General features: G+C 53.0%; 1 protein-coding gene across 1 annotated transcript in view; it reads left to right on the forward strand.

The window, feature by feature from the left end:
* Positions 1-18,341, forward strand: part of PLXNA2 (plexin A2) — a 180,122-nt gene that overhangs the window by 56,100 nt on the left and 105,681 nt on the right. Inside the window, exon 3 of the mRNA XM_054395915.1 lies at positions 8,262-8,396. Coding sequence (XP_054251890.1) covers positions 8,262-8,396 — 135 coding nt within the window. The remainder of the gene's footprint in view (positions 1-8,261; positions 8,397-18,341) is intronic.

Consider the following 18,341-nt stretch of genomic DNA (forward strand, 5'->3'; position numbering starts at 1 on the left):
GGGAAGAAGGAAATAAAGGCTTAGGAGAGAGAGAGAGAACAGCTTCAGTGGCAATCTTCTCTTAAGGTTCTCTGCCTGTTGGGATGTCTGAGCTGCAGCTTCAGTGCAGGAATTGGCTTCCTTCACCCCCATAAGTCAGCAGAAAGGCAGTGAGGGATTGCTCTCCCAAGGTCCTCCTTCCACTGGTGAACAGGAAGGCCTGTGGGCATGGAAACTCTTCTTCCTGCATCAGGTCTCCCAAATGGACACCTTGAATGCTGGCATCACAGCTGGCTGCTGTTAGCCAGGGGGCTGCTGCAGCAGCTGAGATCTTTGTTACAAAAGCCTGTTGGCTGGGGCTTGAGCTTTAAGCACAGAAGGAATTCTCTTCAGCCTCCACAGTTCTATGATTCTATGGCCACAGCTGCCCTGCTCTGGGCTCCTCTCTGGTACTTCAGAAATGTAAGGAATGGTCACAGTCCTGGGGGGCAGCACTCGTGGTGGCACTGCAGCCCCAGCGCCTGCACTGCACCAGCAGAGCTCACTGCAGTGAGCCCTTTCCAGACTGATATTTGTGCCCTTTGTGTCCTGTAAGGGCAGCCCCAGTGTGGGCGTGTGAGGGGATGATTCTGGAAGGGATGGATTTGCTCCTGTGATCTTGAGGAGCTGTTTTGCTCTGAGCCATTCAGGCTGACAGCATAGTGATTGTCTGGAGTGAAGCCTTCTCCTGAGGTCTCCCCATGCTGTCTCTGGGCTGAAGGGGAAGGTGATGCTCATCATGACAGATGTTTTCTATCCTAATCTGGGGAAAAAGCATGAAGAAAATGTGACAGGAAAGGAAGAGACTGGGATATGAGGGAGCCTGCAGGTAATGAAATTAATTGGATGTGCTGGTTTGAGCTGAACGTGCAGGCAAGGGTTGGCACCAAGTTACTCACAGACATATCTATGATTTAAAGGAAAGATACTTAATGGGATTACTATTTCACTTTAATTTCAAGGGGGAGACTTCCCACGTGGAGAGCAATGAGGTAAATCATGCTCCTGTGCTCCTGCCAGCAGGTGAAAGGCAGCTCTTCAGGGCTGGGTTTCTCCTCCTGCAGGTGGAGATAACAGATTCATAGAATGGTTTGAGTTGGAAGGGACCTTAAAGATCATCAAGTTCCAACCCTCTTGCCATGGGTTCTTCTTCCCCTCTACTCAGCTCTGGTGAGACCCCACCTGGAGTACTGCACCCAGTTCTGCAGCCTCTATTACAAGAGGGCTATGGACATGCTGGAAGGTGTCCAGAGAAGGGCCACCAGGATGAGCAGAGGGCTGGAGCTGCTCTCCTATGAGGACAGACTGAAAGAGTTGGGGCTGTTCAGTCTGGAGAAGAGAAGGCTCTGAGGTGACCTTCTTGTGGCCTTTCAATATCTGCAGGGGGCTACAAGAAAGCTGGGGAGGGACTTTTTAGGATATCAGTAGTGATAGGACTGGGGGGAATGGAATAAAGCTGGAAATGGAGAGATTCAGACTGGATAAGAGGAAGAAGTTCTTCCCCATGAGAGTGGTGAGAGCCTGGAATGGGTTGTCCAGGGAGGTGTTTGAGGTCCCATCCCTGGAGGTGTTTCAGGCCAGGCTGGATGAGGCTCTGGCCAGCCTGATGTAGTGTGAGGTGTCCCTGCCCATGGCAGGGGGGTTGGAACTGGCTGATCCTTGAGGTCCCTTCCAACCCTGACTGATTCTATGATTCTATGGGCAAGGACACCTCCACTGGACCAGGTTGCTCAAAGCCTCCTCCAGCCTGGTCTTAAACGCTTCCAGGGTGGAGATGTCCACAACTTCTCCCCTCCATTTCAGTCTGGTGTGAATGAGGAGTAGCCTGGTTTGGTTAAACTGGATTAGCAAAAGTAAATCCTTTCTGCAAAGACTGTTTGGTGGAGGCACACACAGCAAATCCAAACTGATGCTTATTGACTGGACTGGATGGTCTCCAGAGATCCCTTCCAACCCCCAGCCTTCTATGATCCTCTGCTCCCCTCCAGCCCCATTCAGAAACCTGCTGCCAGTTGCAGCCTTGCTGCTAAATTTCCAGCACTGAAGCAAGAAACTCATCCCAGAGCTCTGAGGGGGAGCTGTAGTGGGAAATGCCCCAGAGCTGAGCTGTGCAGGCACAAATGGCAAAACAAAAGCGTGGCAGCTCTGCAGAGATGCTGCCTGGCAGTGAGGGCTGCTCCTTGCTGTCTCTGGTTTGTGTATCAGGCAGCAGATGCAGTAACACTCCAGTGAGCATTCCCAGAGCTGCTACAGTCCTGCTCCAACCCAACAACTGACACAACTGCCACCTCATTGGAGAGTATTGGCCCTGAAGGGCTAGAGAGCTGAGCTGGGAAGGAGCAGTCCTGAGGCTCCAGGCTTGTCCAGGCTTTTCACTTTGTCACTGTGCCAAAGAGAAACGAGTTCAGGTAGTGCCTTGTGCCTCCTGACCCAGAGCATCCTTTCAGGAGCTGATCCCATGCCTCCTCAGGCCATTTGGTGCAGTTGGGAAAGCAGCAGTGAGGTGCTTTAGGGGTCATGTCCCATCAGGAGCCTACACACACACAGAGGATCACAGAATGATAGGGGCTGGAAGGTCTTGGAGACATCACTGAGTCCTCTGCCAGAGCAGAGTCATCCAGAGAAAGCTGCACAGGATGGTGTCCAGGTGGGTTTGGAATGACTCCAGACATGGAGACTGGAGAAGAGAAGGCTCCGAGGTGACCTTCTTGTGGCCTTTCAATATCTGAAGGGGGCTCCAAGAAAGCTGGGGAGGGACTTTTTAGGATCTCAGGTAGTGATAGGACTGGGGGGAATGGAATAAAGCTGGAAGTGGGGAGATTCAGGCTGGAAGTGAGGAAGAAGTTCTTCCCCATGAGAGTGGTGAGAGCCTGGAATGGGTTGTCCAGGGAGGTGGTTGAGGCTCCATCCCTGGAGGTGTTTGCAGCCAGGCTGGATGAGGCTCTGGCCAGCCTGATGTGTGTGAGGTGTCCCTGGCCATGGCAGGGGGGTTGGAACTGGCTGAGCCTCGTGGTCCCTTCCAACCCTGACTGATTCTATGATTCTATTCTATGATTCTATGACTCTACCACCTCTCTGGGCAGCCTGCTCCAGGGCTCCAGCACCCTCAAAGTAAAGAAGTTTCTCCTCATGTTTGGATGGAAGGAGCTTCCTATGTTCAAGTTGGTGCTCATTACCTTCTTGCCCTGTCACTGGGCACCACTGAAAACAAAAAAAAAAACAAAAAAACCCTGGCCCCATCCTCCTGCCACCCAGCCTTTCAATATTGATGAGCATCCTTCATCCATGAGGAGAAGCTGCACTTCTGGAGGACCTAGTGGGTGGCCTGGCATCTAGGATCCAGGATGAGGAATTGGTTCCTTCATGCATGGACTTATTCAGCTGGTTTTTTTTCCTGGCAGCAGGCATTTCATCAGGAGTCAGCCTCAATGGAAGCCTGGTAATGAGAGCAGACAGGTCATTTAATCAGGGAAAGTTCCTACAAAGAGATTCCATGTCTTCTCATGGGGGCCTGCTGGGAGGAACTGGAAGGGAATCCAGATGCAGCTGAGCTCTGGTGTGGGCTGGGCAAAACACCCAAGAGCAACTTCAGACCAATAAATAGGTGTCTTGGAACTTCAGAGAACCACAGAGAACCATTGTAGGGCCTGGAAGGGACCTCTGGAGATCACCTGATCCATGTTGCAGTAGATCCTGGAGTGGATCTAAGCTGCAGGGTGTAGGTGACACAGGGTGGGTCTGTGCTCATCCCTGGAGATAAAGCAGGGCTGGAGCCTGCAGCTTGTGCTCTGGGGGGGTCAGACAGATCTGGCAGTGCCTTTGAAGGGCTGCAGGTCCCTCAGTGGAGCAGCATCCTGGTCCCTCACCTGGGGCTTCTCTCCAAGCCAGGCTGGTGTCTGGATTTGCAGATGCTGTTCCCAGGCACTTTGGTAAACATCCATCAGCAGGATGGAAAGGGAAGTGCTGTGTCTGTCCCAGATGACTTCTCCAGTCTGTGTCCAAGTGTCTGAGGCTGTGACCTGTCCTCCTGGTCTCTGCTGTCTCTCAGGTGGCCAAAGACATCTCTGATCCTGGACACCTGATTTCCATTGCACTGCTGTGCTTCTCCTTCTGCTCTCCTGCTCCCTATTTCACTGCCCTCCCAACCCATGCCACCCTGCACTGCTTCCTTCTGTGCCTTTCTCCTAACTCCTCTCTGTGCCCCATCATCACATCACCAGAGAAGAAATCCTGGCAGAGGTAGAGGGGGACGTAAAGAACCATGACCAACATCAACCCACCCCATCCTGCTCCTCCTCTCTCCTGCCTCACCATGCCTGGAGCCTGAGCTCAGGGATGAGCCCAGACATGCAGGGTTGGTACCATGCTGGTGTTCTCGTGGTGGGCCAGTGGTTGGTTGGCACCCCTGGATTCAGCTGAGGAGTTCTTTCTCTCTCCAAACATCAACAAGAAGCTTCCTGCTGTGGAGATGATTTTCTCTCTTCTTGCACAGTTGCAGGGCTCATCATTCTTCTCTGACATCATCATTTGTTGTCATGGAAACCAAACCCTCAGGCAGAGATGCAGTGGAGCATCCTGGTGTCTGTGGGTACATCATGGGCACAGGGCTGTGGGGTACCTGGGTGGGTGGAACACACCCCAAAGCATGAGACACAGGAGAGGTGTGGGCTCTGCTCTCCTCTTCTCCTGTGGTCTCTGAGCAGCATGGAGCTTGACAGGCTGAGGAGAGACCCTGGATTGCTCTTCTTGCCTCTGTGGGGGCAGGCAGCACCCAGCACCCCATACAGGACTCTGGCCATGTCCCAAGACACCAGTGCCAGACACAGCTCCAATCACTTGGAGGAGCCAACAGGCACGTGATGCTGTCTCCAGCCCAGAGCCACAATTCCCAGTTGGAATTGGCCTGCACAAGGCTTGTCCAGTGGTATCTCTCTTTATTAGCCCTGTCTGACCTCATTACCAGAGAGAAGCTCAATTTAACGAGCTGCTGGTGCCCCCAGGGAGCTCTGGAAAACAGTTGTTTGTCACAAAGGCTGCTGATCCTTCATGTCCAGCATTTCCATTCCACTCTGGCCATTAATCAGGAGGCTGCATGCAAGCAGCAGGCTGTCCCTGACAGCCCAGTGTCCCTGCTATTGGCTCCTCAGGTGATGTTGCAGCCTCAGCCCTCTGTCTATGGCATGGGCTGCTTGGTGCAGGTGGTGGAAGTGGTGCATGCATGGGTTTGCAACACCCAGCAAGGCACTGGTCTTATGCTGGTCTGGAGTTGCTTCAATTACAAACTCACAGAATGGTTTGGATTGGAAGGGGCCTTAAAGATCATCCAGTTCCAACTCCCCTGCCACGGGCAGGGACACCTCCCCCTAGCCCATGTTGCTCAAAGGCCTCATCCAGCCTGGTTCATGATGGATCCTGATTTGCTGGTGTGTAGCTAAAGCAGGATTTGGCCTCCTGCTTATTTGTGGATTCTCCTTTTGGGGTTTTCCTTGCTTTTCAAGCCAGGCTTGGACTACTGGCATGACCCTGCCAGAGGGTCCCTGCATCCCTGCAGCCACAGGGGTTAAACCAGAGCACTGCCCTTCCCACTTGGCAGGGAAGTGCCAAGTGCCTTCGTGTCCCTGCAGTCTCAAAAAGGGTGAGGAGAAAAGAGAAGAAATCCAGACAAGCTGTGTGTTTGTGTACCCAGCATGTCTGTACATGGCAGGAGGCCTTGGGGCTCTTTCCAAGAAGAGGATTTATCTGGAGGAGGGTGCAGGAGAGCGTTGCTCCTCCCTGAGTGTGAAGATCTTCTATTTCCAGCTGGGGTGGCACATTTCTCAGATAAATCTTAAGATGCTTAACAACCTGCTCTCTTACCTCCTGGGGACAGAAACCAGGAGAGGAAAAAAAACGCTCATCCCTCTCTGCTGCTCCATCCTGCCTCTTCTGAAGGCTCAGACTTTGTCCAAAGCCACTTCTTTACTGTGTGCCTGTCCCTCTGCACCGCAGCTGGGCAGCAGCCTGCAGCCAGCAGCAAAAGGGAAAGTGGCAAAGCAGCTCTGCCTGGGGCTGCAGCAGAGGGCAGCTTTGTGATAAGAGGCTTTTCCTCCTCTCCCTCTCCCTCTCCCTCTCCCTCTCCCTCTCCCTCTCCCTCTCCCTCTCCCTCTCCCTCTCCCTCTCCCTCTCCCCCTCCATTTCCCTTTCCCCCTCCCTCTCCCTCTCCCTCTCCCTCTTCCCCTTTGCTCTTCCCCTTCTCCTTTCCCTTTGCTCTTCCCCTTCCCCTTCTCCTTTACTATTCTCCTTCCCCTTCTCCTTTACTATTCCCCTTCCCCTTTGCTTTTCCTCTTCCCCTTCCCCTTTGCTTTTCCTCTTCCCCTTCCCCTTTGCTCTTCCCCTTCCCCTTTCCCTTTCCCCTTCCCCTTTCCCTTTCCCCTTCCCTTTCCCTTTCCCCTTCCCTTTCCTTTCCCCTTCCCTTTCCCTTTCCCTTTCCCTTTCCCTTTCCCTTCCCTTTCCCTTTCCCTTTCCCCTTTCCCTTTCCCTTTCCCTTCCCTTTCCCCTTCCCTTTCCCTTCTCCTTCCTCTTCCCCATCCCCTTCCTCTTCCCCTTTCCCATCCCCTTCCCCTTTGCTCTTCCCCTTCCCCTTTGCTCTTTCCCTTTCCTCTTCCCCTTTCTCCTTCCTCTTTTAAGCAGGCAGTGGCTTTTTTTCTGGGATTGTTTATTCTGGAGGAGGCTGAGGGGAGACCTCATTGATCTCTGCAGCTCCCTGAAAGGAGATTGCAGTGAGGTGGGGTTGGGCTCCTCTCCCTAGGACCAGGTGACAGAATGAGAAGAAATGGCCTGAGATGGTGCCAGGGGAGGTTTAGTTTGGAAATTAGGAAAAATTTCTTCACTGCAGGAGTGGTCAGGGGTTGGAACAGGCTGCCCAGGGAGGTGGTAGAGTCCCCATCCCTGGAGGGGTTGAAGAAACCTGTGGCCATGGCACTTGGGGATATGGTTTGGTGGCCATGGTGGTGTTGGGTTGATGGTTGGATCTGATGCCCTTAGAGAGCTTTTCCAACTGAAACAATTCTATGGTTCTGTGGTCTGGGGTCTCTCTTGGCTGCTCTGTCTCTTTGCCTGATGGCTGCCAGCATTTCCAGCCCTGTAGACACCACATTGTCATCAGAGGACTCCTCCAATTGGGCAAATCCTGGTAGGAGAGACAATGTAAATTGTTTGTTTATCCTCCTGCCTTCCCCTTGCACAGCCCCCTCAGGGCCATCAATTATTAACTTCTGGAAGTGATGACATCTCTTCCTGGCAGGGATGGGGTTTGTCACAGCTTAGGCAGGATTCCCTGCAGGAGCAGGGAGCTGTCTCTTGGTGGGGTGCAGGGATGGGTGCTGGGAGGCTGTAAAGCCAAGCAGGCTGTGTGGCTGCTGTGCTCCTCCCCTGCTCACTCAGCAGCATGGGCTTCACCTTGCTGAAGCCTGCAAATGTGATGGCAGCAGCTCCACATTTTTAGGCAGAGATGACATTGCAAGAGGCTTGGGTGACAGCAAGAGGTGATGGAGATGGTCTGAGTCTCATTCTTTATGTGTCTGGAGAAAGAGAAAAAAGAAATCTCTGCTGTATCTTAGCTTTGTTGTGCTGCCTGTGGACTCTAGTGGTCTTCTTTCAGAGTTGGTGGAACAGGTTGCTCAGGGAGGTGGTGGAGAACCCATCCCTGGAGATATTGAAGGTCAGGCTTGATGGGGCTCTGAGCAACCTGATCTAGTTGGGGCTGTCCCTGCTGACTGCAGGGGGTGGGGTTGGACTAGCTGAGCTTTGAAGGTCCCTTCCAACCCAGTGCATGCTGTGAGTCTGTGATTATTTTAGAGAGCATCTAAAATGTTCTGAGTCTTTGTGACCCTTGCAAGCCCATGGTCCCACATGCAAGACGGTCATGCCCTTGCAGGCTGCCCATGGGCACAGCACCCTGGCAGTCTGGGTGCTCCCTTGACAACAGCCAAACTTCCTTCTTCTTTCTCCTGGGCTGGGGAAATCACATCAGCATGGGTGGAGAAGGAGCCTTAGCTTTAGCTCCTGCACCCACACGTTGCTTGCTAGCTCTTGGCTCTGTCTCCAGCTTGCAAGCTGAGCTTTTGAATGAGATTCTTTTCTCTTTTTTCCCTTGCCTCATCCTCCTCCCCCCCCTTCCCCCTTCACCTCCCCCTCCACCTCCAGAATAAAATCAGAATTTGGCTGCTGTGAAATCACCTGTGACCTGTTTGTGCTTCTTCCAGATCCGAGCAGATGGTCCTCCCCATGGTGGAATTCAGTATGAGACAGTGACAGTTTTCAAGGATGGGAGCCCAGTCCTTCGAGACATGGCCTTCTCCATCCACCAGAAGTATCTCTACATCATGTCAGAGAGACAGGTAAGGCTTCTCTAGAGGCTTCTCTGCCTCCTGCTTCCTTCCATGAGCAGTGGAGTGGTGGAGCTTGGGGAGCTCAGGCTGTGTGTGCTGAGCCCCATGGTGCCAGGATTGCTATATGAGTAGATGGAGCACCAGCAGAAGTTGTTCAGCCTGGAGAAGAGAAGGCTCCAGGGAGACCTTAAAGCAGACTTCCAGTAGCTGAAAGGGCTACAGGAGGGCTGAGGAGAGACTGTCTCCAAGGGCTGGGAGTGATAGGAGAAGGGGCAATGGTTTGAAACTAGAGCAGGGTAGATTTGGATTGGACGTTAGGAAGAAGTTCTTTACTGTGAGGGTAGTGGAACACTGCAACAGGTTGCCCAGGGAGGTGGTGGAGGCTCCATCCCTGGTGCCATTCAAGCTCAAACTTTCTGGGATTCTGAGCAACCTGATCTACTCAAAGATGTCTCTGCTATTGCAAGGGGGTTGAATTAGATGACCTCTGGAGGTCCCTTCCAACCTAATGCATTCTACAATTCCATGAATCCCTGTGCTTAAAGGAGGCATTAAATGTTTGTTGCAGCAACTCAGGGCTGGAAACTGCCATGAACAGCCAGAAATTGAGGATCCCATTGGAGTTTAGGCTTGGATTTGGTGGTGATATTGAGGAATGGTTCTCTTGAACTGTGAGCAGTGGTCAGTGGCTCCAGGAGCTGTGTGCTGCGAGTGCTCCCACCAGGCAGCAAATGATCCCACATGGATCTCCACCAATTGAGGATGTGTAAGGATTGCAGTAAGGGTGGGGAGACTGCAACAGGTTGCCCAGGGAGGTGGTGGAGGCTCCATCCCTGGAGGTGTTCAAGCTCAAACTTGCTGGGGTTCTGAGCAGCCTGATCTACTCAAAGATGTCTCTGCTACTGCAAGGGGGTTGAATTAAATGACCTCTGGAGGTCCCTTCCAACCCAATGCATTCTACAATTCCATGATTCTAAGCTCAACTTTACCTGCCTCTGTCAGAGGCTGTGAGGAGTGCACAGGGGAGAGAGCTGTGCCCTCTTGTTCTTGTGTGCAGATGGTGGGAGTTGAGCTGAGCTGAGCTCAGCTGAGTGTGGCCTGGGGCTCTCATCATCTCTGCCCAGACAATGAGATCCTGAGCCACAAGCCTTGAGGATTCACTCCCTGTAGCCAGGCTGTGGCTTTGTGTAGCTTGGTCTGAGCATCCCTTGTGCTGACTTTGTTTGTTTAGTGCTCTGTTTTAAATGGTTGTGAGTGGGTGCTGCTGATGCACAGAGGTGGGACCAAGCATGGTGGGGGTGGATGCTCTGCAAGCAGAGTTGGTGCTGTGCTCTCCATTGCTCTGCCAGTTCTGCTGCTGCCATGGAGGTGGTGCCCATCCTGGACTGAAACAGCACCAAGAAAATGATTATAATGGGAATTTATGGCTGAAGGTCCATGGGAGGCTGTTGCTTAGGGCAACCAGCACAATGTCAATAGTCTGAGACCTTCTGTTCTGCTCTGAGACAAGGAAACACACCAAGTGCCCACTGCTAAGCCCAGCTTCTGGCTTCACTTCCTCTGCTGAGTGTTTTGCTGGCTCTTACTCACACCTCCATCATTCAGGTTAACAGAGCTGGTGCCTTGTGAGTGGTGGAGCCAGGAGAAGGACTGCACCTGGAGGTGCCTGGATGCTGTTGCATTGTTCTGTGTTGAGTTAAACCTCTGGTCACTAACAGCTTCCCACAGCTAAACAAGTACCTCTCCTCCCTCCCACCTGCTCCAAGAGGTGCTGTGGAGAGGTATCAGTGTGAAGTGCTCAAAGATCTGCTGATAGAGGTAGAGAGCATCCATCCTGAGCTCCGCTTGCTCTCAGGAGCTCAGAGTTCCTCCCAGAGCCACAAAACCTGCAGCAAAACAAGAAAGCTGGCAACTTGCTTCTGAAGTTCTTGGAGGCCAGGGAATAAATAGATTGGAGGAGTGCGAAGTCTTCTCCCTGCTAAAAGACTCAACTCAATGAATCCTTGTGCTTAAAGAAGGTATTAAATGTTTGTTGCAGCAACTCAGGGCTGGAAACTGCCATGAACAGCCAGAAATTGAGGATCCCATTGGAGTTTAGGCTTGGATTTGGTGGTGATATTGAGGAATGGTTCTCTTGAACTGTGAACAGTGGTCAGTGGCTCCAGGAGCTGTGTGCTCCAAGTGCTCCCACCAGGCAGGAAATGATCCCACATGGATCTCCACCAATTGAGGATGTGTAAGGGTTGCAGTGAGGGTGGGGAGACACTGGAACAGGTTGCCCAGGGAGGTTGTGGGTGCTCCCTCCCTGGAGGTGTTCAAGGACAGGTTGGATGAGCAGCCTGGGCTGGTGGGAGGTGTCCCTGCCCATGGGGATGATCTTCAAGGTTTCTTCCAATCCAAACCATTCTATGAATCTATAAACTGCCTTCCTGAGGAGGCAAATCCAGAGGGAAGGCCTCCAACTCATCTTTTATGAGGTGAGAGTGCCTTCATATTCATCAAAGTGCTAATTTGCTTAATTGTGAAACAAAAAGATGTGAAGAGAATTAGCAAATATTCCAGGAACGTTCATTCCCTTGCCAGCCATGGCTCTGGCAAAACACTCACTGTGAGGGAGACTCCAGGAGCCAGGGGGATGCCATCCCTCATTCCTCACAGGGTTCACCATAGGCTTGGCCTTTTGGCCTGGTGGAGATGAGTGCTGTGGGTCCAGAGGTCCTGGTGTGCTTCAGGCAGGGATTTTGTCAGCCCCTGCTGCCCCACTGCCCTCATCCTGGCAATGTGAGAGTTCAGCAGAGGGGAAGGAGAGGATATTTCTTTTTTTTCCTGGTGATTGAAAAAGGGTCAGCACCAAGAGGAGGAGGAAGGTCCACCAGCTTTAAGGGGCTGAGGCTGTAAATTGGTTTGGAGAGAACATTTAAAGCTCCTCTACTGTGATTCTTCTTCCACCGGCCGGGAGCCCAGATGGGGCTTGCAGCACCGCTCCTGTGCCACGCTGCAGAGCTTCATCCCTGGGGATGTCACAGACAAGGACCAGGGAGCAATTTCCAGGGGGTTTCCCTGAGTGTGGGGTGGTGGCAGCTCAACCTGTGGGCCCAAGCCCCACTGCACCCCTCTTTGGGCAGGTAGAACCCAAAGCTATCCCCTTACACACTTTGATGGATCAAGGTGGACCTGGATGTGTTCCTGTGCAGCCTGCCCTAGGTGATCCTGCTTTGGGAGGGGGATTGGACTTGATCTCCAGAGGTCACTTCCAAGCCCTACCATGCTTTGATTCTGTGATTCATAAAATCATAGCCACACAGGCAGGTTTGGATGGGAAAGGACTTTTAAAGCTCATTCAGTCCAACCTCCTGCAGCCAGCAGGGACATCTGCAACTAGAGCAGGTTGCTCAGAGCCCCAGACCTTGGTTGGTTGCAGGGATGGAGCATCTCCTACCTTTCTGGGCAGCCTGGACCAGGCTCTCACCACCCTCAGTGTACAATCTGAATCCGCTGTGCACCAGGGCGTCCCCTCGGAACCCATAAAACGCCCACACGATCGCGCCAGCAGAAAGCCTTGAGCCCAGCCACCAGAAACAACAACGCCCAGATACCATTTTAACTTTTCCACCCCTGCACCTCTCCAAACCAACCTGCAGCGCCCCGCAGGAACCATCCTCTGCTACCAAAAATCTGTGCTGGTTTGAGGCCAGCCAGAACATCTCTTGCCCCGAAAGGGACAAAAGAATGACACATGCAAACGGATTGGAGAGTGATGGAAAAAGTTTAAATGGAAAAACGAATTGGTGAAGCTACAGAAAACTACAAACTACAAAGCATAGTGGAAAAGAACATCCTAAAGCATACAGAATCCCCTCACAGGATTCCCAAAAGCTTCCCAGTCCTCCCTTGCTCCCACCTGAGGGTCTACCCAACCCCCAGGGCTCTTTCTTCCCCCTCCCGCTGCTAGGCAAGTCTCAGGCTGGCCAGGTCTGAGACTGCCCCCCCCTCCATTCTCCTCCTGGCATTAGCCTAGACAGGCCTAAGAGGCCTTGAGGATACTCCCCCAGCATTACCCGATAAGAGAGGACATCTCCTAGGGGAGCAGAGAGGGAAGAAAGAGCAAGAGAATGACTTTGCAGATGGCCTTATAGGGCGCAGGATTTATGGGTAGAAATATGCCATTTCCTGTGTCCCCCCCTGTGGGTGGGCACCCAGGACACCAGAGGTGTATCTCATGTAGCTGTGGCAGGGGGCATCCAGCCTAAACTGCCACAGAAGTCTGTCCCCAGACTTTCTGAGGAGCCCCTTCAGGCACTGCAACACTGAGAACACACAACGAAAATGTCTCCTGGAGCCTTGAAACGTGGAGCAGACCAGAATGGAGCTGCCACAGAGAGCAGCTGCTGCTAACGTCGCTCTCTTCATGTGCTGGGGGAGGATTGTCCAGAGCCTGGGATTTTAAATATCTGCTGAGACAGAAACAGGATTCATGGCTCTGTCAAAACACAGCTTTCACAAAATAGGGTTGGGCTTTTTTTTTTTTCTTTTCCTCTGTGTGTGTATGTGTGTGGAATTCAGCTCAGAGACATGTGCTCCCCAATCCTGCTCGGCAGCAGGTCCTGAGCTCTCCTGGCTGGGAGGCTACATGGAAGCATGGAATGGTTTGGGTTGGAAAAGACCTCTAAGATCCTCCAGTCCAAGCATCAACCTAAGACCACCATGGCCACTAAGCCATGTCCCCATGACCACTAAGCCATGTCCCCCTGGCCACTAAACCATGTCCCCTTGGCCACTAACCATGTCCCCCTGGCCACTAAACCCTGGCCACTAAACCATGTCCCCATGGCCACTAAACCATGTCCCCTTGGCCACCAAACCATGTCCCCATGGCCACCAAACCATGTCCCCTTGGCCACCAAACCATGTCCCCCTGGCCACCAAACTATGTCCCCATGGCCACTAAACCATGTCCCCTTTGCCACCAAACCATGTCCCCATGGCCACTAAACCATGTCCCCTTGGCCACCAAACCATGTCCCCTTGGCCACCAAGCCATGTCCCCCTGGCCACCAAACTATGTCCCCATGGCCACTAAACCATGTCCCCTTGGCCACTAACCATGTCCCCCTGGCCACTAAACCCTGGCCACTAAACCATGTCCCCATGGCCACTAAACCATGTCCCCTTGGCCACCAAACTATGTCCCCATGGCCACCAAACCATGTCCCCCTGGCCACTAAACCATGTCCCCATGGCCACTAAACCATGTCCCCTTGGCCACCAAGCCATGTCCCCCTGGCCACCAAACTATGTCCCCATGGCCACTAAACCATGTCCCCTTGGCCACCAAACCATGTCCCCCTGGCCACTAAACCATGTCCTCCTGGCCACTAAACCATGTCCCCTTGGCCACCAAACCATGTCCCCTTGGCCACCAAACCATGTCCTCCTGGCCACTAAACCATGTCCCCCTGGCCACTAAACCATGTCCCCCTGGCCACAGGTTTCTCGAGCACCTCCAGGGCTGGGAGCTCTGCTGGGCTCTCTCCGTGCTGCCTAAACTGAGCTGTGTGGATGCTTCCCAACAAAGGCTTGCTCGGAAGTTTTTCTGCCTTCCTTCTGTGCTCACAGCAGCTAGGATCAGCTTCATGCTGAAATGCTTCTGGGAATGGAGCTGCTTCATCCTAAAATCTGGAGTTGTTGCAGGCACCAGTCCTTCCCCCCCCCTCCCCTGGCTGCTGGCCCAGCCCTGTCTGTGCCTCGCTCCAATTTATCCACACTCCTTTGGAGCTCTCCAGGAGCCTTTCATGTTTCGTTGCCAACTTCTTCCAAAGCAGAATATTTGACATTTGATTTCCCTCCCACAAAGCACAGAAGCAACAGTTGCACAGCCCAGTCTGGGGGAGAGGAGGATAAAGAAACTTTGCTTCCAGACACTTATTCTGAGTGCTTTAACCACATGATTTAAAGGTGCTTGTTAGGAGCTCTTACAGACTCTCTTCCTGCTGCACCTGGCTTCAAACAGCTATCAGGACACAGGAGAAACATTTCTGACCCTGGCTATACCAAGCAGAAATTAACTTCTCAGAGCTGCTCCAGCAAGTGAACTCCAGCTCTGTGCAGAAGCTGAGCAAGACTGGGGGAGCACTGGGTGCTGCTGGGATGGGGATGTGCTGTGTCAGCAGAGTGCCATGGGGTGTCAGGGTGGGAAATGAAGATGCTGAGGGGCCTGGAGCATCTCTGTGAAGAGAAAAGTCTGAGAGAGCTGGGGCTGTTGGGCCTGGAGAAGAGCAGCCTGAGAGGAGATCTGATTGATGCTCAGAAAGAGCTAAAAAAGTGGGGCAAGAGGATGGGGCTGGGCTGCTCTCAGTGGCAGCCAGGAATAGGGCAACAGGCACAAACTGGAACCCAGAAGGTTCCATCTGACTGGAAGGAGAAAATTCTTTGCTGTGAAGGTGCTGGAGCCCTGGAGCAGGCTGCCTAGAGGGGTTGTGGAGTCTCCTTCTCTAGAGAGATTCCAAACCCTCCTGGACATTGTGATGTCCACGCACATCAAGCTGCTGTGGGTGCCCCTGCTCTGACTTCATCATCTCCAGAGGTCTTTTCCAACCCAAACAATTTTATGATTCTATGATTTCATGGTGGGTCTGACAGAGAGCACACACCAACAGCTCCTGTGCAGAAAATCTCTGATTTCTTGCTTTCAGAGGAGGATGGCAGCTTGCAGGGTGAGTGCTGGTGATGTAGAGAAAAAGTGGCTTTGGAATTCAACCCTGGAGAATTAATTGTGCATCAGGGGTTTGAATCTGTGAGAGCTCAGTGCATTTCAATTAAAAAAGCCCTCCAGGACTCTGGGAGCACTTTGGTGGCTCCCAGGCTGCAGCCCCTCTTGACTGGTTCTGTCTGCTCCCTGTGCCAGTGCAGCACTGGGTTTGGTTTGGGTGCAGTTCCCACGTTTCCCCCTTCAGCAATTCAGGAGCTCACCCTGTGAGAAGTGGTGGGCATGCTTCAGCACCCAGGTTACATAAGCAGCAGCAGAATTGAGGCCAAAGATTTTTGCAGCTCTTGATAGGAGAACAAATTTTGTTATTTTTAATCTGGGAGCAAGCAGAGGCTCCATCAGAGACTCACAGAATCGTTTCAGTGAGAAGAGTCCTTTAGGCTCATCCAGTCCAACCATCAACCCAACACCACCATGGCCATTAAACCATGGCCCCAAGTGCCATGGCCACACTGCTGACCCCAGCATAACAAGGACATGGAACTGTTGGAGTGGGTCCAGAAGAGGCCACAAAGATGATCAGAGAGCTGGAGAACCTCCCCCGTGGGGACAGAGAGAGTTGGGGCTCATCAGCTTGGAGAAGAGAAGGCTCCAGGGGGACATTAGTGCAGCCTTCCAGTACCTGAAGGGGCTCCAGAAGAGCTGGGGAGGGACTTTTGACAAAGGCTGGGAGTCACAGGAGGAGGGATAATGGCTTTGAGCTGGAAGAGGGGAGATAGAGACTGGAGATTAAGAAATTCTTTGCAGTGAGGGTGGGGAGACAGTGGAACAGGTTGCCCTGGGAGGTTGTGGATGCTCCCTCCCTGGAGGTGCTCAAGGCCAGGTTGGATGAGGCCTTGAGCAACCTGGACTGGTGGGAGGTGTCCCTGCCCAGGGCAGGGGGCTTGGAACTGGATGACCTTTAAGGTCCCTTCCAACCCAGCCCATTCCATGATTCTGTGATCCTTCCCCTCTGTTGCTTGCCTCCCCTTTTTCCACCTAATGATCTATCAGCTGGGTTGTGCTAATCACATAAATCAGTTTGATGAAGTGCTGAGGTCAAGGGATGTGAGGCTGCTCCCTGGTGGGTGAAGCAGCACCTCCCTAATGAGGTTCCTGGCCAGGATGCTGCAAATGCAAAAATTCCTCTGCCAGTAAGCAACCTCCACCAGCCCTGCACAGCCTCAGACACTGCTGCTCTCAGTTCATCCCTGGTTACTCCAGTGGTTAATTCTGCCACAGGGGGATGGTTTCAGGCTGGTGTTATGCAGCATGTAACACAGCACCATCCTGCTCCATGACTGGGAACCTCACCACTCCCCTGGTAGAAATAATCACAGATAATCAGCACCCTGTGAAATGCAGATCACAGGAATTAGGGTGGCAGAGCTCAGAGGGCTGTGGACTTCTGTAGCCTGAGATGTCCTGAGGAATCCTTTGCTCCTCCAGCGAGCAGCAAATGCTCTGTGGTCAGTCTGCCAGCATGCATGGTGCTGAGCTGTGTGAGATGCTGAGCCATGTATGGTGCTGAGCTGTGTCAGATGCTGAGCCATGTATGGTGCTGAGCTGTGTCAGATGCTGAACCATGCATGGTGCTGAGCTGTGTGAGATGCTGAACCATGCACGGTGCTGAGCTGTGTCAGATGCTGAACCATGCATGGTGCTGAGCTGTGTGAGATGCTGAACCATGCATGGTGCTGAGCTGTGTCAGATGCTGAGCCATGCACGGTGCTGAGCTGTGTCAGATGCTGAACCATGCACGGTGCTGAGCTGTGTGAGATGCTGAGCCATGTATGGTGCTGAGCTGTGTGAGATGCTGAGCCATGCATGGTGCTGAGCTGTGTCAGATGCTGAACCATGCACGGTGCTGAGCTGTGTGAGATGCTGAGCCATGCATGGTGCTGAGCTGTGTCAGATGCTGAACCATGCATGGTGCTGAGCTGTGTCAGATGCTGAGCCATGCACGGTGCTGAGCTGTGTGAGATGCTGAGCCATGTATGGTGCTGAGCTGTGTGAGATGCTGAACCATGCATGGTGCTGAGCTGTGTCAGATGCTGAACCATGCACGGTGCTGAGCTGTGTCAGATGCTGAGCCATGCACGGTGCTGAGCTGTGTGAGATGCTGAGCCATGCATGGTGCTGAGCTGTGTGAGATGCTGAACCATGCATGGTGCTGAGCTGTGTCAGATGCTGAGCCATGCACGGTGCTGAGCTGTGTGAGATGCTGAACCATGCATGGTGCTGAGCTGTGTCAGATGCTGAACCATGCATGGTGCTGAGCTGAGCTGTATGGTCCTGAGCCATGCATGGTGCTGAGCCATGTTTGATGCTGGGCCATGCATGATTCCAAGCTGTGTATGGTCTTGAGCCATGCATGATGCTGAGCCATGGGAGATGCTGAAGCCATGTGGGATCCTGAGCTGTGCATGGTGCTGAGCCATGCATGGTGCTGAACCCCTCCCTGCCCACCCCAGCGTCACCTTGCCTTAAGAGGAGGCAAGGAGGGTCCCGAGGCTGCAGGCTGCCTTGGTGCTGGTTTGAAGCTGGTGCTCACTGGAGCCCCTGAGCGATGTCTGGTGGCTCCTGTGACATTTTTACACCCAGCTGCTGCAGCTCAGAGCGTTGGGAGCTGAGTTCTGCTCCTGCCTGGTGCTTGGTGGGAGGCAGGAAGATTAACACCAGCCCTCAAGATTCTCCTCACACTGTGGTGAGAAGGACACAGTGCTGGGGAGGGCAGAGCCAGAGCTGCCAAGGATGGCTCCTGGGCACTGGGGGGTGATCAGTGCACAGTGCTGGGGAGGCTGAAGGTTATTTGAAGAGGTTGAAGGGGCTGCTTTGTGTGCCTGTAGCTGCTTTATCCCTGCCTTGTCTTTTGCCCAGCAATGAGCAATGCTCTAGACATCATCACTGGGGGGCACTGACCAGTATGACCAGTACTGACCTGTCTGTGAGCATCTCATCTCTTGATCATGGACCTGTACTGGGCACTGCACCTTGAATCCTGGGTTCAGTTTTGGGCTCCTCACTCCAAGAAGAATGTTAAGGTGCTGGAGCAGATCCAGAGAAGGGCAACACAGCTGGGGAAGGGTCTGGAGAACAGGGCTGGGGAGGAGCAGCTGAGGGAGCTGGGGGTGTTCAGGCTGGAAAAGAGGAGGCTGAGGGGAGACCTCATTGCTCTCTGCAACTCCCTGAGAGGAGGCTGGAACCAG

This window comes from Indicator indicator, chromosome 35, assembly GCF_027791375.1.
Source record: "Indicator indicator isolate 239-I01 chromosome 35, UM_Iind_1.1, whole genome shotgun sequence".
NCBI lineage: Eukaryota > Metazoa > Chordata > Aves > Piciformes > Indicatoridae > Indicator > Indicator indicator.